This window comes from Paroedura picta, chromosome 2, assembly GCF_049243985.1.
Source record: "Paroedura picta isolate Pp20150507F chromosome 2, Ppicta_v3.0, whole genome shotgun sequence".
Classification (NCBI taxonomy): domain Eukaryota; kingdom Metazoa; phylum Chordata; class Lepidosauria; order Squamata; family Gekkonidae; genus Paroedura; species Paroedura picta.
In genome coordinates this window covers 118,561,655-118,588,770 of record NC_135370.1, presented here as the reverse complement: position 1 = coordinate 118,588,770, position 27,116 = coordinate 118,561,655, and the positions used below count along the sequence as shown (strand labels likewise).

The 27,116-nt window shown below is 46.4% G+C and overlaps 2 protein-coding genes and 1 long non-coding RNA gene across 3 annotated transcripts in view; 2 read left to right on the top strand and 1 right to left on the bottom strand.

The window, feature by feature from the left end:
• LRRC4C (leucine rich repeat containing 4C) overlaps nucleotides 1-27,116 on the top strand; it is a 1,070,267-nt gene that overhangs the window by 5,820 nt on the left and 1,037,331 nt on the right. The gene's annotated exons all lie outside the window — the stretch shown is intronic.
• LOC143830176 (uncharacterized) lies at nucleotides 14,205-17,207 on the top strand. The gene is made up of 4 exons (XM_077322201.1): nucleotides 14,205-15,475; nucleotides 15,974-16,057; nucleotides 16,236-16,319; nucleotides 16,616-17,207. Exons 1-4 carry the CDS (start codon nucleotides 14,854-14,856, stop codon nucleotides 17,074-17,076), a joined length of 1,251 nt encoding a protein of 416 aa, XP_077178316.1. The 5' UTR covers nucleotides 14,205-14,853; the 3' UTR covers nucleotides 17,077-17,207.
• LOC143828781 (uncharacterized) lies at nucleotides 17,608-19,056 on the bottom strand. Its single transcript, XR_013227875.1, has 3 exons — nucleotides 18,059-19,056; nucleotides 17,820-17,939; nucleotides 17,608-17,686 (listed from the first exon to the last, which is right to left on the bottom strand). It is a non-coding gene; the product is annotated as an uncharacterized LOC143828781 (long non-coding RNA).

Genomic DNA, 27,116 nt, shown 5'->3' with positions numbered 1-27,116 from the left:
TATACGTGGGTATATACGGTAATTGGAAAAAAGCCTGCTCCAGCCAATCATTGCTCTGGCAGCTTGTAGGACATCAACAGTTTGACTGAGGGACTCTGACCTTTTTTTTCCCTTTTGCCTTCACTTCTTCCTCTTTTTAATCACTTCTTCCAAACTATTCTTTTGGTTTCTGTGGGTGAAAAGTAGGGTACAAAAACCAGCAGCTATTCATCCTCTTGACTTTTCTGTCTTTCGGGGGGCGCGGGGAGGATGGATGGGAGAGCTTGTGATAATGGAGCATTTTCCACCCTTGGCTTATATGCGAGTCAATAAGTTTGCCCAGATTTTGTGGTAAAATTAGGTGTGTTGGCTTATATGTGAGTATATACGGTATATTATGGGTATGGTAAGATGGTTACAGTATATCCAGTCTTGCATTTTTAAGAGTTGGCAGGAACACACATTTCCTAGTTATTACATCGTCTATATTCTTTCTGCAAATTAAAACCATTTGCAGTAGGTTGACATCAACTCTCATGCTGTTGTTCAAAACATTTTTCTAAAGGGCATTTTTAAGCCCATCAGCATGTGTAGCGGGAAGATGACAGTTTAATTTAAATACCACATTTGACAGGTTTGAATCTCCAAGGATGCATTCCCTGACTGTGCATATGCATTTTGATACTGTCAGATTGTCTTTACTGTCTCTCAGAGGAGATCTGCTGCCGTGCTGTGTGTTTTCCTAACTACTGTTTTGAAGAAAAGAGCTGGGAGACAATCAATGGCAAACTAATGCAGTGTTAGCTGCATGATGTGGATCTGTAGGTCATACATGATTGAGTCACTTTCTAACGGACGGCTTCATTATGGCAAGGCCTTCTGGTATCTAACTCAAGGTTTATTGTCATGGAATAGAGAAATATAAACAGACCAGTGTTATCTCAGGTGCAACAGACCTCTTGTAGTCTGCTGGTTTGGTCAGAAAGTCCAATCCTTGGAATCACCACTTATGCACACAAAAGGATAAAAAGTAGGTGATGGAAAAGACAGCTGCTGTCAGTCAAAGTAGACAATAATGGCCTTGATAGCCAGTGGTCTAGCTCAGCAAGCAGTTGCATGTACGCATATTTCTTCTGAATTTTTATCCTGTTCTTTCTCTAAGAAATTTAGGGTGGTAAACATAGTTCTCCCATCGCACGTTAGCTAACTTGCCATGTTGATTAAGATTTAACTATTGGCAATTTTTAACCTTTCATATTGGAAATCTAACAAAACTCTAATGCAGGGACTCCAAACCAGGGTTCCAGTGAACCCTGGAGATACACAAGAGCTCCTGAGGGGCTACACAGCTGACATCACTAGTCATCACTGTAGCCCACTTCCCCTGTTTCTGTACAGGCCTACTCTTTCTCCACAATGGAAATGGTTAACAATTTATTGAATAGCTGACTCCCACATCTTACTTCTGGGCCCACTTCTCTGAAGGGGCATGTCATTGCTTCTGGGGGTCCTCAAAGCCTGAAAAATATTTCAAGGGTTCCTCCATGGTCAAAAGGCTCCTCCTTCCTCCCTCCTTCCTCCCTCCTCCTCCTCCCTCCTCCTCCTCCTCCCTCCTCCACCACCATTCCCCAGAGTCCATTTAAGTTTGCGCTGACCAGTTTGTTTGCCTTGCAGTCCAAGGGACTCGCAAGAGTCTTCTCCAGCACCAGAGTTCAAAAGCCTCGAGGCTTGGCCTTCCTTATCGTCCAACTTTCACAGCCATACATTGCAACTGGGAATACCATAGCCTTGACTAAACACACTTTTATTGGCAGGGTGATGTCTCTGCTTATTAGGATGCTGTCTAGATTTGCCATAACTTTTCTCCCCAGGAGCAAGCATCTTTTAATTTCTTTGCTGCAGTCCCCATCTGCAGTGATCTTGGAGCCCAGGAAAATAAAATCTGTCACTATCTCCATTTCATCCCCATCTATTTGCCAGGAATTGAGAAGGCCAGATGTCATGATCTTCATTTTCTTGATGTTGAGTTTCAAGCCAACTTTTGCACTCTCCTCCTTCACCCGCATCAACAGGCTCTTTAGTTCCTCTTCACTTTCTGCCATTAGAATGTTATCATCTGCATATCTGAGGCTGTTGATATTTCTCCCTGCAATCTTGATCCCAATTTGTGACTTATCTAACCCCGCCTTTCTCATGATGTGCTCCGCATACAAGTTAAATAGGCAAGGCGACAGTATACAGCCTTGCCGAACTCCTTTCTCAATTTTGAACCAATCAGTGATTCCATGCCCGGTTCTCAGTGTTGCTTCTTGACCTGCATATAGAGACAGATAAGATGCTCTGGTATTCCCATGGTATTCCCAGACAGATAAGATGCTCTGGTATTCCCATCTCTTTAAGAACTTGCCACAATTTGTTGTGCTCCACACAATCAAAGGCTTTAGCGTAGTCAATGAAGCAGAAGTAGATGTTCTTCTGGAACTCCCTAGCTTTCTCCCTGATCCAGCATATGTTGGCAATTTGATCTCTAGTTCTGCCTGTTCGAAATCCTGCCTGTACTTCTGGAAGTTCTCGGTCCACATATTGCTGGAACCTAGCTTGTAGGATTTTAAGATTGTTCTATTGAGTGCATTAGAATTATGGATTTGAAATTACATTTTTAAAATTTGAGAGCCTTCTGGAGACACTGGCTGGGAATAGAGGGCAACATGTGTCAGTAGTTCCACTGCTAATTGTCCACCAGATTCCAGAAAGTGACATTTATGTGATGGAGTCCCTTCTTATTCTCCATGCTATTTAATGCCTACCTGAAACTGCTTGGAGAGCTCATCCAGTGATATGGAGATTGCATCAATACATAGATGATGCCGAGCTCTACTTACTATTAATGGCTCAGCCAGATTGGTCTGCTGAAGTCCTGAAAAAGTGCCTGGAGAAAGTAATGAGATGGATGAGGGTCATTAAACTCGAACTCAATCCAGTCAGGCCTGAGGTACCATTGGTCAGGGGAGAAGTTGCTCTGGGACTGCAAAATCAGTCAAGTCTGTCCTGGAGGGGGTTTCACTCACTATAAAGGGCCAGGTTGTGGGTGATTTTATGATTTTGGCCTATTATTGCATGTGCAAGTCTTCCCTGTGGCACACAGCACCTACTATCAGCTCTCGCTGATTTGCCAGCTACAGCCATTTCTTGAAAAATTAGATTTGGCCACAGGGGTCAGTGTTCTGGTCATATTCAATTTTGATGGATGCAATGCACTCTGGAAACTTCAATTGGTAAAAAAAAAAACGTGGCAGGTTGGTTACAAGGATTGTATCACTCTGAAATATTTTCATTGGTTACTCAAATATTTCTGGGCAAAATCCAGAACACTTTTTGACTTTAAGTCTTGGGACTGGGGTGTCTGAAGGATTGTTTCCTCCCAATTTATAATTTATACATACACACACACACATGTGTCTCACAGAAGGTATTCCAACTATTAGTAACATGCTCAGATAGCTTTAATGACTTCTTCTGGCAGATTTGTTCTGAAAGTGGAGAAGGATTTGTTTTATACAAAAGCCACAATAATGTGCAAGCTGCACACTGATCAAGTAAGCTAAGCATCTGCTTATTAGATGAGGCTTTTAAAAAACCTGATCACGCTGACATTGTTTCTACTACTGTTCTCACCCAGTGTTCAGACCATCTGCTACATGTTGGGGTTATGTCTCACAGAGCCCATTTACATGCAGTTTGATTTGCAAAGCCACCTTTCCTTACTGCAGCTTTCTGAGGCTCCCATGAATACAGTGAAGCAGGCATACTTTCAGCTAAGCTGCTTTAGGATCAAAGTATGTATGCAGGGGAAATCTGATAATAACCCTCCCCCCATATAGATCAAAGTAGCCACAGGAAACTCCAATGGGAATGGGAAAATAGTAAAGAGGAGTGTTTATCTTACTGGGTTGTTTTCCTGATTTAAATATCTCCAGATATTATTTGCCTTGAAGGGGAAAACATACACTTACAATAAAGAAGTTATTTAAATTAGGTAAATGTCTCAAGGAAAGGGGTGATTCCTCTGCCCTGTAGCCCTCTCCCTGATCAAAACCTCTTTTATGGTGTGAGATCCTGATCCTGATGATAGCGTGGAGCCTCTTTACAAGGAATTGTGCCCCTGGAGGACCAGCTAAGGCCTACATCACCATTTCTCTGAGCAGAGCGAGCCATGGTAAGACAAGCTGGAAGACCAGCAGGTAGCAACTAATAATAGAACAGTGTAAAAATACAAACGTCCTGAAAAAGTTCCTGACAGAGCAGTTCCTCAACGGAAACAACTTCCTCAGGAGGGGGTGGGTTCTCCTTCTTTGAACGTTTTTAAGTAGAGGCTAGACAGCCACCTCACAGAAATGCTGATTCTGTGAATTTAGGCAGGTTGTAAGTGACTGGGAAGAAGGGTGTCCATGCTTGGCTCTTGTGGCCTTTTCTTGCATGCCCAGGGAAATACCTATGCCAATTATACATCTTGCAATGAAAAATAAAGAATATTTTTTGTTCAGAATCTACTTCCTTATACCTTTATATTCCAAATTTGTTGTCATTCTGTTTTTGCATTGTACTACATTGATATTCATTGCAATATATGTATTTGCAGGTTCAAATTGTTTCTCAATCTGTTTATCTCCTGCTTGCATCTCTCATCAAATTTCAAAATTGATCTATTTCTCAAATAGTTTGTTAATTTTACCATTATTGCATAGTCTGCAATTTTATTTTCCTTTCCATTTTGCCACATAATTTTTTCTAGCTGCTGTCACCATACATTCAAACATATCTTTTAATGCTTTTGGCAATTTATCTGTTCCACATAATATATTTCTGGTAAGGGCTTGGAAGAGGACTGTGTCTCATGGCCTAAGTGCCACTCAGTACTTAACACCCACTCAGGGTGGCTGCCCCACCCCTGAGTGCCTCCTCCTCCTCCAACTGGCTTGCCTGTCTGTCCAGCGGCCAGCCAATCACCTTCCAACCGCCAGCCCTGACCACCCCCGCAACCTTCCACTTCCCTCTGAGGCTTGGGGGCTGCAGATCCCTGCTGCATGAGAGCTGCCCCTGCCAGTGAGGTCCATAACAAGTGAGGTCCATCTGCAGCCTTTCCAAGTCCTGGGAGAGGCCATCCACAGATTTGTCTCCCCCCCCCCCCCCAATCTAGCACCTCTTTTATTCCTGAATGCAACAGGTTTGGCCCCTAGTTAGGTAATATTCCTAACAGCAGATTCTTAGCTTCCAAAGGGAATTTAAATTTTAATATATAGTTAGCAGTTTTCCATATATTTCCTTCTAATATCTTTTTGCTTTTTTACATCCAACATATATAGTAACATATTCCATCTATATCTTGACATTTTCAACATTTTCCTTTATAGTTTTTATCTTTTTTCTCAATATCCTTTTGGAGCAGTATACCATCTGAAGAACATTTTATACCAGCTTGCTCTCAACATCTGACTTGCTGTGAACATAATTTCTTTTTCTCATAAATATTTGCTTTATAATATTCTGCATCCATTTAATCATACATTTTTTTCAGTTCTTCTGTTTTAAACTGAAGTAATAACTTGTATAACTTCTATATCCATCATAGTAAATGATATTTTTGTTTTTTAATCAATTATTCAAACTCATTCATATCTCTTAGATCTTTACCGTCCATGTTGATAATCTTCTAGATACCGGCTAGGTATCAGGGAAAGAAATGTTCTCAGTCAGAGTAGTTCAGCAGTGGAATCATCTGCCTAAGGAAGTGGAGAGCTCCCCCTCACTGTCAATCTTCAAGCAGCGGCTGAGCAGATACTTATCCTAGATGTTTTAGACTGATCCTACATTGAGCAAGAGGTTGGACTAGATGGCCTTTATTGCCTTTTCCAACTCTATGATTTTATAATTCGGTACATACCTCTGAGCTTCTTGGAAGAAGCACATGACCCTCCAGAAAAAGTACTACAACTTTCTAGTTACTAAGACAGATAGTTGAAGGGCAGTAGTCATTTGTGTGTCTGTAAACAAATGATTTTTTTAAAAGAATCTGAAAGTGAAAGAAACAAAGAGACTTAAGTTGGCCATTTTCTGAAGCACTTTGAGTATGGGGATCTGTTTGGGGATCTGATGTGAGATAGTAGATTTGCTGACCTAGCTCAATTTCTCTGTTTGTTAATGAGGGCCATTTCGCACGGCTTCAAAGTAGCACAATGGTTGCTAATTGGAAACGCTACTAATTTGCCATAACCCACGACGTCGTAGACAATCTGCAACAGTCCTGCAACCGACCCGCAAAAAGCGCTTCGTTGTGGCGCTTTCAGGGGAATCCAGAAAAGTGGATTCACCCTCCGGATAGCGATACACTCCTGCAACCAATCTGCGACAATAGCGCTAAAGACCTGTGCGTTACCATTGTTGCTGGTTCTTCAAAGTCCCTCCCCCTGGCTCTCTCCTCCAAACTTCCGGCGAAGCGATCGCCATTTTTTTTTCTCCGAGCGAGCGGGGATAAACGCACCAGCGAGCCTCTTTCTGTTTAGAGGCTTCCCTGGCTTCAGTCCTTCACCTTTAGTCACTAAGCACAAACCACTTAAAAGCCCGTTTGCTGAAATAAAGTCCCTTTATTTTTTACACATAAATTCAGCCGAAAATCGGGCCCGTGAGAAGGGGGGGGGGGAATTTTTTTTTATCACTCGAGGCAGCGTGCAAACGATCATACAATCAAACGACAGCTCACATTAGGCAGCTGGATGGGTCTCTCCGTAGTAACGAATCTACCTAGATTCGTTGCTATGGGTCTGTTTTTTTTTTAAAAAAACCTTTCTTAAAGGGAAAGGGGCTGTTTGGGAGCATGCTAACGGCTGCCCATTGGCTGCTTGACGGCCAGGGGCGGGACGAGCTTGGCAATAGCGCTTCCTTTCTAGCGATTTCTGCCGAGACCGGAAGCCTGTGGGAAACGCTAAAAAACGCAACTGATTCCACTACAAAGGCAGGTATGCATAACGACGAATTCCACTATTTTAAATGGCGATTTTTCATTCCGCAAACAATTTGCAAAAAAGATCCCCGTGCGAAAAGGCCCTGAGGCAAATACTGTGATACAATACTTTCTAGTCCTTTCTCTTCTACATGTAGCCAGCCTAGGTAAGCACTACCCCGACCATGCAGCACACCGTGATATTTTATTTTAATCTTGCACAGTTTTAGGAAAATGGGAAATGGCTATGCATACATTTAATGATGCTCTTACTGTGAGTGCAATTATTTCTCTTTGCCTCGTCTGTCCCTGAGAATGGTGAGGGGTCAGCTCCATATATTCTATTGTAGCCCCTAATTGCTTGTTGGTAGGATACTAGGAAGATTACTGCATAGCCTCATTTTACAGTTGCTCTTCATTAACTTTAAAGATGTGTGAAGCCAGAAGGCTGTATATCAAATGACTGCATGACGATGAACCCTAGTCCAATGAAAGAGACTGACTTATCTTCTATTAAAATATCAGACCCTGTGTGACTTTGTGGCTAGAGTCTTGGACTAGAAACTGAAAGGCTTGGGAGTAGGCACATGCAAAGAGAGGAAGATGCAGACTTGTTTTTGATTTGATCCAAATCACCTGTAGGAAGGGTGGCCACATTGTGTACCTCCAGATGTTCATAGAATACAATAACCATGAGTCCCTGTCAGCTGCCAGGGACTTGTGGTCACTGTAGTCCATGGACATCTGGAGATACACACTTTGGCCACACTGCCCTATAGTGTAGTTTGATTTGGATATGACTGAATCAGTTTGGTGCCATGAAAACCAATGGTGCCATTTAAGTCTATGGAGAATTTTCCCATTCCATCTTTTCTGGGCTGGGGGGTTGATTTAGAGCAGTGTCTCTCAACTTGGGGGTCATGACCCCTCAAGGGGTTGATCAACCTTTTCACGGGGTTCACTGAGACAGGTCAGTGGTGCTGTCAGCTGGTGGCGGCACCATGGCGCTGGCCTCCTCCACGCCACCTCGGAAATCTCCACAGCTTTGTGTGCTCCAAAGGCAGCCGAGCTGAGGCACAAATCTGGCTGCTACAAAAACACATGCTAGAGTGCACCTCGGCTCGGCCGCCTCAGAGCCCATGAAGCCACAGAGATCTCTGAGGCAGCGTGGAGGAGGCCAGCACCATGGTGCCGCCGCTGCAAGGGTGGGGCCCATTGAATGGGGGGCAGCAGCGGTGGCAGGCTGGCAGCGGTGGTGATTTGTCTCTTCCATCCCCCCCAGGCAGAGTGAGCGATCCGGGAGGAGACGCCAGAACTTTGGCGGTGGTGGCAGCAGTGTGTGTGTGTGTGTGTGTGTGTGTGTGTGTGAGGGACGCCTTGCCTCTCGGAAGTTGTGATGGGTGAGTCTCCTCTGGGGGGGTGGCTGGACTCCGGGACATCCAGCACAGGAGGCCAGGAGAGATGTGGAGGGGATTGACAAGGGGGGGCTTGAGGGGAGGTACCCATGTGGGGCCACTGAGGAGAAACTGGGGCTCGGTGGGGTCTTGAACCTGGGGGGTCTGGAGGGGTGAAAGTGCAGCCAGAGGACAACAAGAGGGTGCAGCCGTGGCATGCCCCTTTTGGTGAGCAGAAATGGGGCTCAGCTCTTAAAGTGGCTCCTTTACAGAATCACAGAATCATAGAGTTGGAAGGGGCCATACATGCCATCTAGTCCAACCCCCTGCTCAACGCAGGATCAGCCCAAAGCATCCTAAGGAGGACCCCAGGCAAGAAGCCAGCCACCCCTTTTCCCAGCAGTTGCCAAGACTGCCACCACAGTGGACTCAGTGGTCCAATTCTAGGGACACCCATCCAAGCTCTATTATTTCCTATCACAGAGTCATAGAGTTGGAAGGGGCCATACAGGCCATCTAGTCCAACCCCCTGCTCAACGCAGGATCAGCCCTAAGCATCCTAAAGCATCCAAGAAAAGTGTGTATCCAACCTTTGCTTGAAGACTGCCAGTGAGGGGGAGCTCACCACCTCCTTAGGCAGCCTATTCCTATTTGATGAAGAACAAACTGCCTGAGAAAGACAAAAAGGGGAATTTGCTCCCTTTCTCTTTCCCTATAAAGTTTAACAGCCACTTGCTCAAATAGCCAAATCATGCCAAATCATGATTCAGTAATACAAGCAAGGCTGATTTGGCCATTTATACTTACTGGGAAATAGCTATCCAGACTGGATTCCACTGACTTGTGCCCAAATCAAGGCTGATTCAGGTATTTTTCAACCAGATCAAATCAAATTGCACATGCCTACAGGAGCCTCCCTACCCCTGAAGCTCAGTGGGAGACCTTGGGCCCAGCCACACTTTCTCAGCCTAACCTATCTCACAAAGGCTATTGCAAAGATAAAATGAAGGAACAGAAGATGAAGCAGGCCAGTTTGGGATTCTTTTGGAGAAGATTGAGTTCAAATGAAGTGAACAAATAACATGCTGGAAAGGCAGATGTGGCATTAAACAAGAAGTCAAAAAAGCCATATTCCATTGTTCCATTTGTGGTCGTTGTGCATGCGCCTAGAATCATAGAATAATACAGTTGTGGAAGGGACCTCATGGGTCATCTAGTCCAACCCCCTGCACTATGCAGAACACTCACAACCCTATTGCTCATCCACTGTAACTTGCCACCCCCTTAATCCTTCACAGAATCAGCCTCTTTGTCAGATGTCTATCCAGCCTCTGTTTAAAAATTTCCAAGATGGAGAACCTACCACCTCCCGAGGAAGCCTGTTCCACTGAGAAACCACTTTAAGTGTCAGGGACTTCTTTTGGAAGTTTAGACAGAATTTCTTTTGAATTAATTTTATCCCATTGGTTCTGGTCCGTCCCTCTGGGGCAAGAGAGAACAACTCTGCTCTATCCTCTATATGGCAGCCTTTTAAATATTTGAAGATGGTTATCAAATCCCCTCTCATTCGTCTCCTCTCTAGGCTAAACAGACCAAGCTCCCCCAACCTTTCTTCATATGTCTTGGTCTCCAAGCCCCTCACCATCTTTGTTGCTCTCCTCTGGACACATTCCAGTTTGTCTACATCCCTCTTCAACTGGGGTGCCCAAAAGTGAACACAGTACACTAAGTGAGGCCGAACCAGAGCAGAGTAAAGCCTCATTTTACTGCTCCAGTGGATTTTTATATCAATCCTATTGAAACATCTCTCAATTCTTCCTCTGATTTATGAGCCAGAGATATTTTAATAAATGCACTTGTCACTTTTGCAGGATGAATGGCTTGTTTGGCACCATTCCATGTAGAGCTGATCTGATGAAGGCTCACTGCTCTGTCAGCGTGGAAACCCAATCACCTTAACATTAAATTTTAATCAGTACAAAATTACTTTTTTTGTTGTTGTTCAGAGGACTGTGTGTTTGAACAGAAAGTTGAGTTGTGCCTGAATTCAGTTGTTGATGATGCTGGGTCAATATCAACAATGGCATTGATACAAAAGCAAGTTGCTTCCCACTTATCCAAGTGTACATTGGGGGGAGGTGATTAAATGGGGATGAACATTTACATTTCATCTTCATTCTTCATTTTATTTAATTCCATGAAAACAGGGAAAAGAGAACACGGGGTCTAGCTGCACTTGCATGTACATTCATAAGCAATTTTGAACAATTCTCAAAGTGACTATTGTTTTTAATTTTTAAGTTCATAAAATGAAGCAAGTAGTATCTTCTCCAGCTTCTCCTGACAGAAAGGCAAAGATCATCTGTGATTACAACTAAACAATTTATGCCCCATCAATCCAACTGCCAATTTATAGATGAATCCAAGAAGGGTAGAAACATGAAGGTGTCATTGGTTTAGTTTTGTTCTGGGGGGGCACTGCAGCCCCAGTTTGGTAGCTGTTGTAGTAGGTTGCCAACTTTGGGTACTATTGTTCAGCTCTGGTTTGCTGGCCTGGGGGGCAATGTTTGGTTCTCCTGCCAGAGGTGTTCCCACACAGCAGTTCTGTCAACGTTCTCTCAGGGTGGCTGGCATCAATAGAGGAGGGGAAGGCAATTGTAAGCTGTTTTGAGACTCCTTTGGTTAGTGTAAAGTGGGGTACAAAAACCAGCAGCTATTCATCCTCTTGACTTTTCTGTATTTGTTGGGAGGGAGGCAGGCAGAATGGGAAAGCTTATGATGATTAAGCATGGATTAAGCGCTTAGGCCACCCTGTACATTTACCAATAGCCTGCTGCATTTCCCACCCTCGGCTTATATGCAAGTCAATAAGTTTGCCCAGATTTTGTGGTAAAATTAAGTGCCTCGGTTTACATGCGGGTCGGCTTTTATGCAAGTATATATAGTACGTCCTAATCCTTCTTTAAGACCAAACCATGGGCCATCCTGGAACGAATGGAGATGACAATTAGAGATTACATTTAGCAGACCAGTGCTGTGATTTAGGATTGTTGTTTTTTAAAACTGTTTAGGCTGTTTAAACTGTTTTTTAAAATGTTTTTCATGTTCTGAAGAAATAAAAATATTTTCTACAAATCCTGCCTTTTCCCTGGCTGGAGTAGAACATGGGCCTAGCTCTTAATCAGGACATTTCATAACATTACTTCCATGTAGGGTTGCCAGTCTCCAAATGGGACCTGAAGATCACCCAGAATTATAACTGATCTCCAGACAACGAAGATCAGTCACCCTGAAGAACATCGCTGGATGAAATGAACCATGGCTATTCTGATTTTCTCCTCCCCCAAATTTATAAGTATTTCTCAATCCATAGTTGGCAATCCTGGTCCCCTGTGATATTTATCCCACAGCAAGGCCACCTACCTCTGAGCTGTCCTTGAAACCAGTGACCACAATTAAACCTTGGTTCATTATTTATTCTTACTGCTTAGCAGAGGTAAATAGAAGGCTTACTAAATGTAAACAAACCCAGAATGAATTCAATAGGTTACTGAATGCAGAATGTCAATAATGTTTCTAGCAATACTTACAGAAAACAACATTTGGCACAGTTTCTTCCAGAAATAACTTTGTGACAACCAACAGCAACAGAAAATAAATGGTTATTTGAAAGTCCCTTGGAAGTGCCTTCATCAGTTTGAAAGTGCCTTGGAAAAAGACTCCTGGGATTTGGGAGAATTTCTGATGGGCTTCTAGTGTTAGAGATGCAATGTAGTTCTTCTGATAGGGCTGCTTAGATAAATATTTTTATTTAGATACAGATTCAACATATAGCAATGAGCAGGTGAATGGCAACTCTGTGTGTGTGCGTATTATAACCGGAAACTGACAGACAAAATGTTTCCCTCAATCAGGCAGGGAGAATATAACCATACAACCTCTCTATGACCCATTCGGCACCAGTGGCACCACACTGGGCTGCTAATGGATGTTTGGGCTAGGGCAGGTTGCCCCACCTCTTCCCAGCTCCAGATAGGGAAACATTTTCCCCACTGCATCAGTGTATCCTGGATTTGTGCCTCCAGTTGAGGCGTCTGGCTGGGACATATTTTGATTTTTAAGAACAGGGTCTGAGTCAGGCCAGGCCTGGGATGGCCCTGGCCTGGCCACAATGTCATTTGGAACTGGTAATTGGCCCTGCCACTGGATGAGTGGTGAGCTGGGGCAAATTCCCAGTGTGGAAATTGTCTATGCGCTCCATTGCACTTTCAGTGGTAGCAGTGTCTAAAGCAGTGGTCCCCAACCCGCGGGCCGTGGCCCGGTGCCGGGCCGTGAAGGCCTCGGCGCCGGGCCGCGGCTCCTTCTTCCCTCCCCCCCCGAAGCGAGAAGCTCGCGGCCCAGCAAGCTTCTCGCTTCGGGAGGGGAGGGAAGAGAAGCTTGCCGAGCCGCAAGCTAATCGGCCACTTTAGCAGCTGATTTGCTCACAGCCCAAAGGGACCGGGAGGGGGAGCCGCGGCCGCCGGCATGGCGGCGGCGCAAACGCACATGCACGGACTGCTGCGTACGCGCGTTTGCGCCCCTGTCGAGCGCAAACACACGTGCATGGCAGTCTGCACATGAGCATTTGCGCTGGGGCTGCCGCGCGTGCACGGGCCCCCGGACCGCCCTCTCCCCCCACTACGCCGCAGCGGTCTGCAGCAAGCGAAAGCTTGCGGACCGTTGGTCTAGAGGACTGCATATTAAAGATGGAGAAAATGTATGTGAGTAAGATCCATTAGTCTAGGAAAATTTAGCCAAGAACATCTCATCATGTTAAACAATGCATAATTTCCAATTACTTTGATTACTCTTGTTTATCCATGTGTAACTGTGTTCAAGGGTTTGGTTATCACTTGTGTAACCCTTAATGATCTCTTGAACCCATATGCCTACAGGACTATCTCCTGCTGTGCTCCACCACACCAGCTTTGCTCACCTAAGCAAAGACTTCGGATGCTGGCAGTCAGCAAATCAGTAAAACAGGCAATTGCCAAGTCACACGCTTTCTTGGTAGCAACTTCCACTTTTGCAGGGTGTACAATAAAATCAGAGTCCAGTAGCACCTTTAAGATCCAACAAAAATTAATTTAAGCCATGAGCTTTTGAGTGCAAGCACTCTTCCCCAGACTTTGCAGGATGTGTAAAACAGAAATATTCTGGGAAGCTTTGTTATAAAGAAATTTGAACTGCAGGAGAATAATTCAGGGGGTAATTTTTATAAGGGAACTGGATACCAATCATTGTCTATCTTTGTGCCCCAACCTGGATAGCCCTGGTAAGGTCTGACCCTGGCTAGCATTTGGACGGGAGAATTCTAAGGGCCATTACGCACGGCTTCAAAGTAGCAGGATGGTTGCCAATTGGAAACGCTACAAATTTGCCATAACCCACGACGTCGTACACAATCTGCAACAGTCCTGCAACCGAACCGCAAAAAGCGCTTCGTTGTAGCGCTTCTAGGGGAATCCAGAAAACTGGATTCACCCTCCGGATAGCGATACACTCCTGCAACCAATCTGCAACAGTAGCGCCACAGACTTGTGCGTTACCATTGTTGCGGTTTCTTCAAAGTCCCTCCTCCCGAGCCTTTCCTCCTAACTTCCGGCGAACTGTCCGCCATCTTTTTTCTCCGAGCGAGCGGGGATCTACGAGGCAACGAGACAGCGACTGGCTTTCAAGCACGATCACTTTCTTAAATTCTGCCCGGACACCACAATAGTTTTCCAAAAGCACAGTGGCACACACCGTCACGTTCCAAACATTTGCCCATAGCTTAAAACCCCATCTACCGTAGGCCAGTACTAGCGGAGTCAACGTACGGGGATCATTTTTAAAAACTTTCCTCTGAGCGTGCCAACGAACGTTCGCCGCTCGCAGGCTCCTGTTTAGATTACTGGGGTTCAATAGATATGATTCGAGGTGATTTCAAGACGGGCGGTTTATGTGTAGTGGGTCTTTGTGTGGTTCCGGGTGCGTGGTTGTGCTTGGGTGCGGACAACCCCTTCCATCGGCGGCTAGACCTCCGGCAAGCGGAGTCGCCGTCCGCCGTTCATTTTAAAAAACTGTCCGCTGAGCGTGCCAACGAACGTTCGCCAGTTACATGTCATTGATTTATGCTTTGGTTGGTGAATATTATTGGGGAACTGTCGCGTACCACTGCAATTGCTCTCGGTTTTACACCGGCATGCGTTTTTGTAATGGCGGACATCTCACTAAAATGGCTCCCGCTGCATGTTCAAACTGCTCTTCCCGCGTGTGGACGAATCAGCGCATGCGAGAAGTCAAACAAAAGGCGCTAATCTGGCCTTTAGGAGCAGATCCTGTTCCCGCGCGAGGAGTTTTGAACGTGACATGTGACCTAATGTGGCCAATGCGCGTGTCCCCTACTGCCCTCTACCAATCAGGAGCCGGCTAGTCCCTTTGTCTTTGTGTGCGGGAAGGTATATGATCCGTTGCACCCTGCACCTCGCACCACCATTTTGCTCAGCTACTAGCGAAAGCAACATGGAATCCTCTTCTCAAGCCTCGTCCGTCCCTGCAACCGGCCGTGGCCCAACTTGGAGGGACGCGGAGATCAGGGACCTGATCGGGATTTTCTCGGAGGAGAAAATCCAGGACGCGTTCCAGTCCTCCCACAGGAATAGGGAGGTCTTCGAACAAGTGGCCATTAAGATGCGTGCCCTGGGCCACAACAGGACCGGCCTTGAATGCCGGTCGAAGACCAAAACAATGAGGGCAGAGTACATGCGTGCCGTGAACCATAATAAGGGTTCCGGCAACGAAAAGGTTACCTGCCCCTACTTCGAGGAGCAGCGCCAGCTGTACGGAGACGGGGAAGGAGCCGGCAGGCCGAAGCGCGTCGGGAGGAGCCTTAAGGTGGTTCGGAAGCCGGCTGCCCCGGTCGAGGAACCACCCGCTGAGGAGGATCCCGGCGAGGGAACCTCGTCCAGCTTTCGGCCTCCACCCCCCGTCCAGCAACGACCAGCGGAATTGGTCACGGTGGACCTGATGGCCATCGCTCCTGGGGAGCCGGAGGAGGTTCCTGACCAAACGCCCCTTGCCTCCGGTAAGTAATTTTCTTTTTATTTTGTATTTTATTGTTTTTATATTGAGCAAATGTGTGTTCTGACGTTTGGGGATCGTTTTCTCGTGTGTTCGTTGCTACGCATAATATGATAGGATGTGGATTGCTTTGGGTGGCTTTTTAAAACGGTCGTGTTTAAACAACTACCCAAACAGTTTTGCAGCATGCCTCAGCCATAGGCCTTCTGCAGCGCTCTAGCCACTACTTTGGGACCTTGATGTGTGGTTCAGGTTGTGTGCTTGCTCCTTTTTCACCATTGTATGCCTTGTGTTCGTTGCAACGCATGCTATGCTTGGATGTTTGTGGATTGCTTTGGGTGGCTTTTTAAAACGGTTGTGTTTAAACAACAACCCAAACAGTTTTGTTGCATGCCTCAGCCATAGGCCTTCTGCAGTGCTCTAGCCACTTCTTTGGGAGCTTGCTGTGTGGTTCAGGTTGTATGCTTGCTCCTTTTTCACTATTTTCTGCTCTTGTCCACAGAGACACAGATGCCTGGGACGGTGGTCCTAGAGTCCCCTGCAGCAGTAGCAGAGGACAGTGATTCTGGGGCATCCACAAATGTTGGTAAGTATCAGTTGCAATAAGGGGGGGGGGGTTTAACTGCTTTGTGCTTTTCTGTTTGTGCAGGGCAGCAGCACTGCCAAGAGACAGAAGATAGTCCCTCAACGTTGCTGCTTTAGGGTTTGAAGCTTGCTTTGCCACACTTTGGTCCTTAATCATGTTCTTTGTTCCCTTTTTTCAGATTTCATACCCGGGACACAGGAGGAGGAGGAGCGTGGGGTGGCTGGACCTCCTGCCCTGCGCAGGCGGATACACATACAAGATGGTGAGCGTGCATGAACTGTTCCTTTCGAGCCATGGCTGCAGGACAATGTCTGTGTGCAATAACTGTGTGCTTCCTTTTCATTTTTGTGCTCCCCTGGCATTGTTCTGAGTCTTGGTTTAACATGTAACCAAGACAGGCCACCATGGGCAAACAAACAATAACCGTGTGCTCCCCTGGCATTGTTCTGAGTCTTGGTTTAACAATATGTGACCAAGAAAGGCCACCATGTGCACCAGGGTGGGTTTTGACTGTCTCGTTGTTACTAACAGTTCTTTTTCTCTTTTTTATGCCAACAGAGGTCCTTTCTGAAGACGACGAGCCAGCTGGCTCACCACCCAGGGGCGCTCTCCCGGCTGAGGAGAGGCTGGCCAGGGAACGCGGCAGGCTGCGGCGCGTCTCCGTCCTCACTAGTGTGGGAGAAAGGATCCTGGAGCACTGCCAGGAGGAGTCCAGGCGTGCAGCTGCTGCAGACCAGGCCATGCTCTCTCTCGTGGCCCAGGAGGGCAAAAAATTCCGCGCCATCCTTAGGGATTCGAACAACTCGCTACGCGAAAGCGTGGAGGAAGTTCGAATGATAAGGAGGCTGATGGAGAGGGCGGTCGCGGTTATGGAGGCGGCCCCCCCTCCTCAGATTATAGTGAACGTCCCCCCCACCCAACCCACCCCCCCCACCACCTCCAGCACCCACCCCACCCCCCCCACCACCTCCAGCACCCACCCCACCCACCCCCTCTCAGAATGCCGCGACACAAACTAGAAGGAGGACTGTTCTCGGGAAGAGAGTCGTGAAACCTGCGGACAAGTTCTCCCCCTCCTAGTTTGGGCCATTTTGTCTGTTTATCTGTGTTTGCTGTTGTCTGTTCAATAAAGTTTATGTTTTTGACTCTGTCTCAGTGTACCCTCTCTAGTGATTGTGCCTATTCTGGCACCGTTGTGTGGGTTGTAGGTTGGAGGGTGTTTTAAAGGTTAAAGGTGTTTTAGGAGTTTGGGGTGAAAGGTGTGCGAGTTCAAGGAGTCACACTGGAGTCTTTTTCAGGAAATTTACAACAAAATTTTATTTTCAGAAACAGTTCAACAGGGGAAAAAAACAAGGGAATTTAACTTGGACCCCCCCCCACCACCACCCCCACCCGCCAAGAAAGCCAACTTTTTTTAACAAATTCAAATATTTAACAGGGATAGAAAAATGGGCAAAGTAACTGGGAAACCCCCCAACACCCCCCACCCCAAAACACAAAAAGAAATAAAAACTTAGGTCCCACCGCTCCCCTCCCCAGCCCCTTCCAGCTCCCTCACTCTCCTGCACAACCGTCCCACGGTCCCCCGCACTTTGCGGCGGAAGAGGTCTTCGTCCTCCTTCTTCTTAACTGTGTGGGGAGGGAGAAAAAGTACACATTAGTGCCACACATATTTTCCTATTTTTGTAGTTTACATGCATACACTTATTGGTGGCCTTAGCCACAGTGTGAGAAGAGTTGGGCAGTGGGGAACATAACCTACGTTCTTCCGCCTCCCTCTGCTGCCTTTGCTGCTCTAACTCCCCTTTGAGCTCTGCCACTTCGGCCTCTAAGGCAGTCACCCTTGCCTCCATGGCAAGCAGCCTTGCCTCCATAGTTTCTGCTATAGAAATCAAACAAAGAATTTAATAACACTTCAAATGGGAGCATCACAGCAGGCTCCCATATGGCTCCATGGGGGTACACACACATGGGTCTCCCGCAGAGGCATAAAACTCTCACCTGCAGCCTGTCCTGAGGTGGAAGGTCCCTCTTCCTCCCCCTCCTCAAGCTCAGGTGCTTTTGCCATCTTGGATGGTGATTGTGTGGCTGGGCAAAGAAAAAGAGAAATCATAATTAAAAGCACACAAACCAGAGATAAAACACAGCTGGTAGACACACCACAGTTAGAGTCAAAGCGCATAACCAAAGTGGTTCCACACAGTACTGGCGGGCTAAGTCAGAGGGGGTTGACAGCATATAAATACTATTTCGAATTTCATTGGGGACAGTAGGGGAAAGAGGCAGCTAGTCATGCCATGCATGTTTAAGGGCAAAACAACGAGGGCATACTTACCCATATGCCTCCTCATTTCCAGGGGGGGCTTCCCAGCCTTCTCCCATATTTTAACCATCTGGTCGTGAAAGACCGTCCTCCCGCTTGGCTGCGGGACCCCCCCCCACTGCTCCAGACTGTTGAGGAAGTCCAGCTTCACTCGCTTAAATTTTGTCCGGACCTGCTCCCAGGTCCGGACATAGCCCCTCTCCCTCAGCTTTGATGCCAACACCAGGTAAGCACCCTTGGTGTGGCAGTGGGTGCTGGCCATAAGGCGGCCAACACTTTTCGATTGGAGCACCAGCTCCAGAAGTGCCTCAGCCTCGGCGCGCTGCCAGAAGGAGCCCTTCCGTGGCTTCGGCATCTTCGGAATGACGGTTAGGGAACGAACGTGCGTTGCTCCGATCGACCACCCCTATTTTAAATGTATCAAAGCTGCCCACCAATAAAATTATTCCTTGGAACATAAGTGGATTGATCCTCCTGTTTGACAGGGGTCGCCAATACTTCCTGGCTACCCGCCTCCCCGAACTTTCCCCGCTCAGCGCTTCCGTGTTGTGTGTGTCAATTTCAGTGGGAGTTAGCGTTTAGGGCTGTCAAAGTGCTTTTGGACCAGAGAATCCCCGTTTTTTTGCTGGCAAAGTACACAAACCGCACAAGACAAGGTTAAACAAAGAACACTAAACTTTATTCAACAACAAGAGAGTGGGAAAAACAATTAAACACACCTCCTGTTTCTGTAGATGTGGGTGGCTATGGCGTCCCGAACCTTGCACCCCTCTGCATAGATTCTTCTTCTCCTTGCTTCAGGGATGTCTTGTGTGTCCTCAAGGACAACAGGATCAGGTTCATCCACAGGGAAGGGGATGTTATGTCCCTTGTCCTCGCATATGTTGTGCAAAATGACACACGCGATGATCAGCGGAGTCACATTGTCTATATGCACGTGTAGTCGGGACATCAGGCAACGGAACCGGGACTTCAAACGTCCAAAGGCACGCTCCACTACATTCCTTGCCCGGGAGTGAGTGAGGTTGTAGTGGCTATGCACGTCTGTCCTTGGCCGCTTGTAGGGAGTCATGAGCCAGCGTCGTATTGGGTAGGCTCCGTCCCCGAGCACCAACGGCGGCACACGCACGCCCTCAATGGTGGCGGTGGGGTTTCCTGGAACAAAGACCCCTTCGTCCATGGCTTTCCTGAGGTTGGATTCCCTAAAAACAAGGGCATCATGCCTCCTGCCACTCCACCCCACCTCGGCATCGATAAACCGGCCGGAGAAGTCCACAGTTCCTTGCAGGAGAACAGAACAAAAGTCCTTCCTGTTACCGAACTCCTTTATGCTTCCCCCGGGGGCACGGATAGGGATGTGGCTTCCATCGACGGCCGCAAAACAATGCGGGAATCCGAGCCTGGCAAACCCGTCCATACTCTGGAATAAGGGAAAGAAAAGAATATAAGCCATGGCATGTCAGCGTGGGGTGTATCGCGTCTTCGTTGCTGACCTGTCAAACAAGAAAAAAATTTAAAGGGCAAAGGGGATCGAATGATACTCACCGCTCCAAGCCGGTCTCCGAGGCACACGACTTTGCTGAACAATTCCGCCTCCATGGCGAGGCAGAACTCCTTAAGGATATCGCCAACCGTAGTGACTCCGAGTCCGAATTGCTGGGCTACTGTCCGGAAGTACTGAGGGGTTGCCAAGTACCACAATGCGACCGCCACCCTTTTTTCCACTGGCACGGGGCGCCGCATGCCAGTGACTTGCCTCTCCATGCGTCCACGTAGAGCCTCCACGAGTTCAAAAAATGTCCCCCTAGACATTCTAAAGTTGGCAATCCAGTGGTCATCATCCCAGCGAGCCCACACAAAATTTTCCCACCAGTCAGAGGATCTTTCGTCCGCCCAGAACCGGGGGGGGAACCGGACCTCTGCCAGAGCTTGCCAGTGCCTCTTTGCCGCCATGGTTGCCCGTTGAGAACGTCTTGTGCTGCTGGTCATCGCTCTGGCAATACGTTCTCGGTATTCCTCTGAAGCAGCCCTCCTATGCTGCACACTGGTGCGGATACGCTGGACCAAGGCAATCACCCGAGCCAACAATTGAAAAATAATCCTCTCCATTGCAACGTTAACCTGTGCTGCGGGCAGTAGGCTACGCAAACAAAGAGAGGCCGACCGCGTGTCTGCCCAGGTGCATATAAGCAGGTAACCTGTGGGCGTGTACTGTGGGCGGGGATTAACCTTTGAAACATATCAATGCATCAACCTCTGGTTCATAGAAAACAATAGAAAACACGTTCCAAGGGCGCCAATGATTTGACGATAACGCGTTGCTACGGGTTTTCCTGGGTTTTTTAAAAAAAAGGGGACCCCGACAAGTCCGGCTTTAGGGTCGAGGTCAAAGGTGTGGCCGCAGTTTGATTGACGGGCACGGGAGACCAGAAGCGCTAAAAAGGGACCTCCTTTGTAGCGAAAAGACGGAGAACCGGAAGCCTGTGGGTTACGAAAGTGACGAGAAGTGAAAGTGCTAAATTCCGCAAAAACCGCAGCTGTGCGTTACGGGCACAGCTAGTTACATTTCGCTAGTTGAAGTAGCGCTTTCGCTAACAGCAACCAAATGGCAACTTTGAGCTCTGTGCGAAATGGCCCTAAGGATTTGGGAGGCAGTATCTCCAAAGAACACAAGAGGTTACGACGTAGAGGCAGGAAATGGCAAACTACTTTGAATATCCCTTGCCTGACTGCCAGACAATCCTAAGCTGTCATGGCTTTACTACATACACCATATGAATATTCTTCTTTTGTAACCCACTTTCTGCCCTACAGTATGTCATGCTTTATGTTTGTTTGTCTGCATTGTTTTCTTACTGTCTCATTGCATTGGTGATTGGCTGTCATGTTGTTGGATTGAATCATTTGTATATCTGCTTTGAATCTCAGTGAGAAGAGCGGTTCGGCTTACCCGGGCCGCCATTGATATGGTGGGAAGTGGCGGGCAGGAGATGCACTGGGAGGCAGCTTGGGAAGGAATGTGCATGTTCCTAGCATGTCCAGTCACTGGGCAGTGCGGGATGGTGTGAGCATGATGCTTATAAGGCACTGTGTGCATACAGCCCCAGCCTCCTTTCCTGCGGATGACACTGGGGCTCTGTAACCCACCCACCCTCCCAAAAAAGGGCAGAGGAGGGAGTTGTTAGTTGGTATAGGCGTGGGGAAAAGGCCAGGTTTTGTTATTTTTGAGTTATGTCACAGGTTCAATTGTCACAGCTTTCGGGGAGGCAGAGGAAGGAGCACATTTGAAGGGAATTTGCCGTGAGAGGCTAATCCCAAAAAGTTGGAGAGCCTCCATAAGAAGCTTGGGAACAGTGAGCAGATGCCAACCCAGCTGGGAAAGCAGGAGCTTGCAAGGAGCTGGGTGGTCTGGGATCAGCCTCAAGGAGGTCTGCGCCCCTTTTGAGCATCCCAGGTGGGACACCTTCTCCACTTATGGAAATCCTGTGGCAGGGAGGCCCCTGCTCCTGTTTGGGAGCAAAAGAGGGGTCTTTGTAGTCCTGGAAGGTGGGGAATGTAGAAGTAGCTGGCTGACTACAGTTGCTCCAATCCCCTGCCTAGGCCAACACTGTTTTTAAATGGTTATGCTAATAAAGCTGTGGCCTTTAATTGCCAACAAAGAGATTTGAGTGTGTATCATATGAAAGCTGTACTGTACCCCTGAAAATCAAGAACAGCCTATATGTGAAATCAGTAAAAAAAAAAAAAAAGTATATTTCAGGTGCCTGTAGGAGCAACAATATTCCAGTTATAAAGGAAAGTGTTCTTGTTTCTTGACAAATGTCAAAGTATGTAGGGTAAGGTAACCAGATTGTCCCACTTTTGGAGTGACATCTGGGGGTACCTGGCAAATTGCACATGTTGAAATTTAAAAATATATATTACAATACTATTTTTGCGTTCTATATATTCTATGAAACCTTTTGTTGCTCCATATAGACCAAATTTTTAATCAAGAATCCCCCCGGCCAATGCTGTCCCACTTTACCAATGTTAAAATCTGGTCACCTTAATGTAGGTTAATTCTAGTGGTATCTCCAACAGAGCTGGATTTTAAATGGGATTGCAACTGGCTAGTACTCCCTTGGCTATCTAAAATGACTTTAGGCTGTTGGGTTTTTAAGGAAATCACACTCAACTGATTCTCAGCAATTGATTCTCTGACCTTTGGTTTTATCCTTTATCGAGTACTTTAAAAGAAAAAAAATAATGATGGTTAAGTGATATCTTCCTTCTTTAATTTTTTTTTAAAAAATTCAGTGGAGATGCAGCAACCGGCTCAAATTTGTAAATTCATTAAAGAAGGACATGAGGGCAACGGAGCCTGTGATCTTTAATCAAAGGAATGGGGAGACCAATGTGGTAATGCTAGGCTGGCTGGGAAACAGGAAACAGAACAGAGTCAGCTGAGTAGCCATGTTGGTCTGAAGCAACAGAACAAAATTTGACTTCTGTGGCACCTTTAAGACCAATAACGTTTTATTCAAGGTACTAGAAATAAAACCCGCTGTGAAGGGAAATACAGCAGGCGCTAGTGCGTGGGGAGGAAGAATGTCGCGAAGGAAGGTAGAAGAGGGGAGGAGGAGTGGGAGGGAGAAAGGAAGGGAAGAGGATTTTGCAGGGATGGATAGAAGGGAGAAGAACAGGAAGGGATCAAGGAAGTAAGAGAGGAAGTAAGTGAGAGGGAGAGACAGAGAGAGAAGAAGGAGATGGAGAAAGAGAGGAAGGAAAGAAGGAAGGGAAGAAGGCAGGCAGGCAGGGTGGTAGATAGAACGGGATGGGAGAGGGGTATATGTGAAGGGGCGGGGGGCGGGGGGAAGTGGGAGGGAGATGGCAGTGCGTGTGTGTGTGCGCGCGCATTTGTTTGGGTAGAAGGTATGTGTGTGTGCGTGCGTTTATGTGGGTCCGGAGGGGAAGGTTAAGGGAGAGGTGAGGTGGGGTGGGCAGGGAGAAGAGCAGGGTGTGTGTGTGTGTGCGTTGGGTGGACTTCTGCCGGGCCCAGGAGCATCTGGGGCCCAGCAGAAGCCTAAGAAGGACGGCGGTGGGCAGCGGAGGCTTGTTCTGGGGCCAGGCGCTCCCTCGCAGCCACGAGGGAATGCCTGAGCCCGGCAGAAGCCTGAAAATGACGGCGGCGGGCAGCGGAGGCTTCTGCCAGGGCCAGGCGCTCCTTCCTGGCCGCGAGGGAGTGCCTGGGCCCGACAGAAGCCTCACACTTAGATCCTGGCCTCATGGATAACCAAACACCATACAGGCAAGGTAGGCATGCTTCTACCTGGTGCTTTCCTACCCAGCCACATGACTTCTGACTTCAAAGGGGTGAGTTTTAGATGACTCAACTTTATTATTATTATTATTATTATTATTACTAGCAAGAAAGCAGGTGTGCAATGGGCACTAGGACCCAGGGGACAGCGGGAGGTACAGCTCTCTCTCTCTCTGCTTGTCTCGGTGTGCCCCGCAGCAGGAGGCATAGCAGGTAATGGGGGCTCATTCTTAGGAGGGAAGCAGGGATGGTGTGTAGTTTGGGGCAGCTCTCTCTGTCTCTCCCTCCCTTCATCACAGCAGGGTTGGCTCTCCCTGTGTCTCTGTCAGCAGCATGGGGCAGCTTTCTATGTCTCTCTCTGCTGCCCTCGCAGCAGGAGCAATAGGAGGGAATGATGGGTCATGTTCAGTCTGGCAGGGTCCTTTGTGTCTCTCTGGAATGTCTGAGAGGAATGTGGCTACACCAGCGCTGTCAATGAGTCACCAGGAGGCATTGGATCCCACAAAACATTCCAGAATCCAATTGGATCCATAAGTCTCCATGGGAATGCCAAAATGCTCCCCTCGCCCCTCCATCTTGTCAGTGCTTCCAGGAAACTGATGAATGACTCTGGGGGCAAGTTGGGAAGCTGTTCATCAGGAGGTAGAGCTGGATGTCATCAGTACACTGATGATATCCTAGTCCAAACTCTCAGATAAGCTGAGCAAGAGGGCACATAAAGATATTAAATAAGGCTGGGGAGAGAACCACACCCTGCAGCACTCCACAAGGGAGTTGACAATGGTGTGATAGATATTCCCCAATTGCAACCCTCTGTCTGAGGATGGAAATCAGTCACTGTAAAGCTGTCCCCCACATCAGCAAGAGGATGGAAATTAATGCAACCTTATATTATGAAATACTGGAATCTGTGTCCCTCTTTAAACAAAATTAACTTTTCATTTGGCATATGTCAGCATATTGTTACACTCACACAATGTAAAGAATATAACAGCCAATGGCAGAGTAGTACTGAATTCAGATCACATTGTAAAATGACTGATCTCAAGAGACAGATGACTCATCCTTCTAACTGGAGATAACTGGAACTGAACGTGAGATCTTCTGCATTCAAATTGATGCTGTACCATAAAGCCATCCCCCAACCCCAAGTATAAATTTTATTTTTTTCCCTTTGGGATTGGGTGGGCGAAGTGTGTCCAGGAAGAAGGAAAGTCAAGGGAAAAGAGTGTGAGAATACACAAACAAAACATTTTGATACAATTTATAGCCCTTGGCAACATTTAGTAAAAAGCAATTTTTCAAAAAAGACTTTAAATATGCTGATGGCAATTTGCAAGGGAACAGTTGGTTCCATTACTCCCCCCCCCCTCAAAGCACAGCTGACTTATGGGAAACTTTAGGGCTTTCAAGGTAAGAGATATTCAGAGGTAGTTTTCCATTGCTTGCCTCTGCATCACCTGTTCCTGCTTAGCTTCTGACACAAGCTAATCTGGTTATCCAGTACCTGGATTGACTGACATTGCCTCTAGCAATGATGGACTTGGGGCAATTTCCAACAATAGTGCACATTTAAAACTAAAGAAACATTTTAAAAACATGATAAAATACAATTTGTTTTCATAGCCAGTGTATTATAGCTGGCAAGTTCATTAATTCTGATGAAAATTAGACTATTCCCAATAGAGGGAGCCTCATATGGGGTGAAGATCATGGAGAGGAGAAGAGGAAGGCCCATAGTATTACTGGATTAGTCTGGCCTTAACCATTGGCCTGGTGAATGAATACTATTTTACAGGACCCTGTAGAACTTTGATAGTTCTGTCAGAGCCAGGATCCTGACTGGCCACTTATTCCAGCAGGCAGGAGGAGCCAGGGATAGAAAGCTAAATAGATCTCTCTAGGTCCCAGGATCACCAACAGATTGGTATTTGTTGAATGCAATGCTCTTCAGGGAACATATTGAGAAAGGTGGTTCCTCAGATATGCAGGGCACAGACCGCATATGGCCTTGAAGGTTAATACCAATACCTTGAAATCCCCAGATGATTATGAAATCCCCAGATGATTATGAGCATTTTGCCAATGTGATACTACAACTACTACTATGACAGTATATTGGAAGAGCAACCACTGACGAAGATAAAACAGAAAGTGGGTCACTTAACCTAGGATCCCGTTTTGGTTGATCATATGTTTGACCATTTAGACTTTATGTTATAACCTTTTCACTTATAAACATAGAGAAGACTACTATATCATTGTGCCTTGTGATTTCCTTTTTTCTTCTGAGTACACATCTACCGTGCCAGGAATGTCCCATGATATAGAAACCTACCTTTTGATGAAACATGACAGAACACATCAAAAATTCCTTAATGCCTTGGCTTTCTTAAAGCCAATGAGAGGTTCTTCTTCACAACCAGGAATGTCAAATATAATGTGCCAATGCCTAAGAATGCTTTGTTTAATAATGGGGTTATATGTAAAAGAACAGAGTTATGGGTTGGTATGTTTGTCCTGCTTTTCCTTAAATAATTGTTCTCTAGGAATTATGGTGACTATATCAAAGGCCTTGTAAATAACTGTCATAGGATACCCATGTTCCTCTAATTGATCACAGAGTTTGTGAGCAGCTTTTTGGAAATCCAACAGTTTGGAAGGATTCCTTTTTAATCTTAAAAATTGCCCATAGGCAAGTTATTTCTCAAATGTGGAGGAAGAAGAGATGTATAGCGGAGAAGAGAATTTCTGTCTGTTGGTTTCTTGTAAAACCTAACTTTGAGAAAGTTGTCATGTCCCACATAAACCTCAATGTCCAAAAAGGACATTTTAGTGTTTCAGTGCCACCTGAAAATTTGATGTATTCATGTTTCTTTAATTAGGTTCATTGTTGCAAGTACTCCAGGATGTCCAGAGTTCATTTTGCCAGATGTGTTTTCTGATCATTGTATAATTTATGTTACTGTCATCTCCAGGTTACACTACTGTTTGGACCTGCATGAAAGCATCTTTAGGAAAAGATTATTGGTTCAGAATCTGGCATCGATAACTTTGATTGGCATTTACCACATGAAATTTATTACTCCTATGTTGTAGTATCTTCAGTCATTCCAAACTTGCTTTGGGGCTCCTTTGTTTTGATGTTTAAAGCCCTAAACCTTTCTAACCCCACTGACTTGATTGGATACAAAAAGATGAAACTATACATGACTTGAGGTATTGCACCCACCGTAACCTACCTATTTGTTCAGCTAATCTTCTGAGGTCACATTCTGTGTTCTGTCTTCACTATAATGGGACAATTACAAGACCAGGACTTTCCTTTCAGTAGAACTGGGTTTTAAATTCCCTCACTACTGAGACTCCCCTTTTGACTTCCCTTTTAAATGTTAATATTAGGAGTATTATTTTTTCCAATGAGAATTTAATGG

What these genes read in the sequence shown, in the direction of transcription:
- LOC143830176 (XM_077322201.1), top strand. Translation starts at nt 14,854, where the DNA reads ATGATCCGTTGCACCCTGCACCTCGCACCACCATTTTGCTCAGCTACT. An exon ending in CCAAACGCCCCTTGCCTCCG is followed by an intron (nt 15,476 to 15,973) that starts GTAAGTAATTTT and finishes TCTTGTCCACAG; the next exon opens with AGACACAGATGCCTGGGACG. An exon ending in GCGGATACACATACAAGATG is followed by an intron (nt 16,320 to 16,615) that starts GTGAGCGTGCAT and finishes TTATGCCAACAG; the next exon opens with AGGTCCTTTCTGAAGACGAC.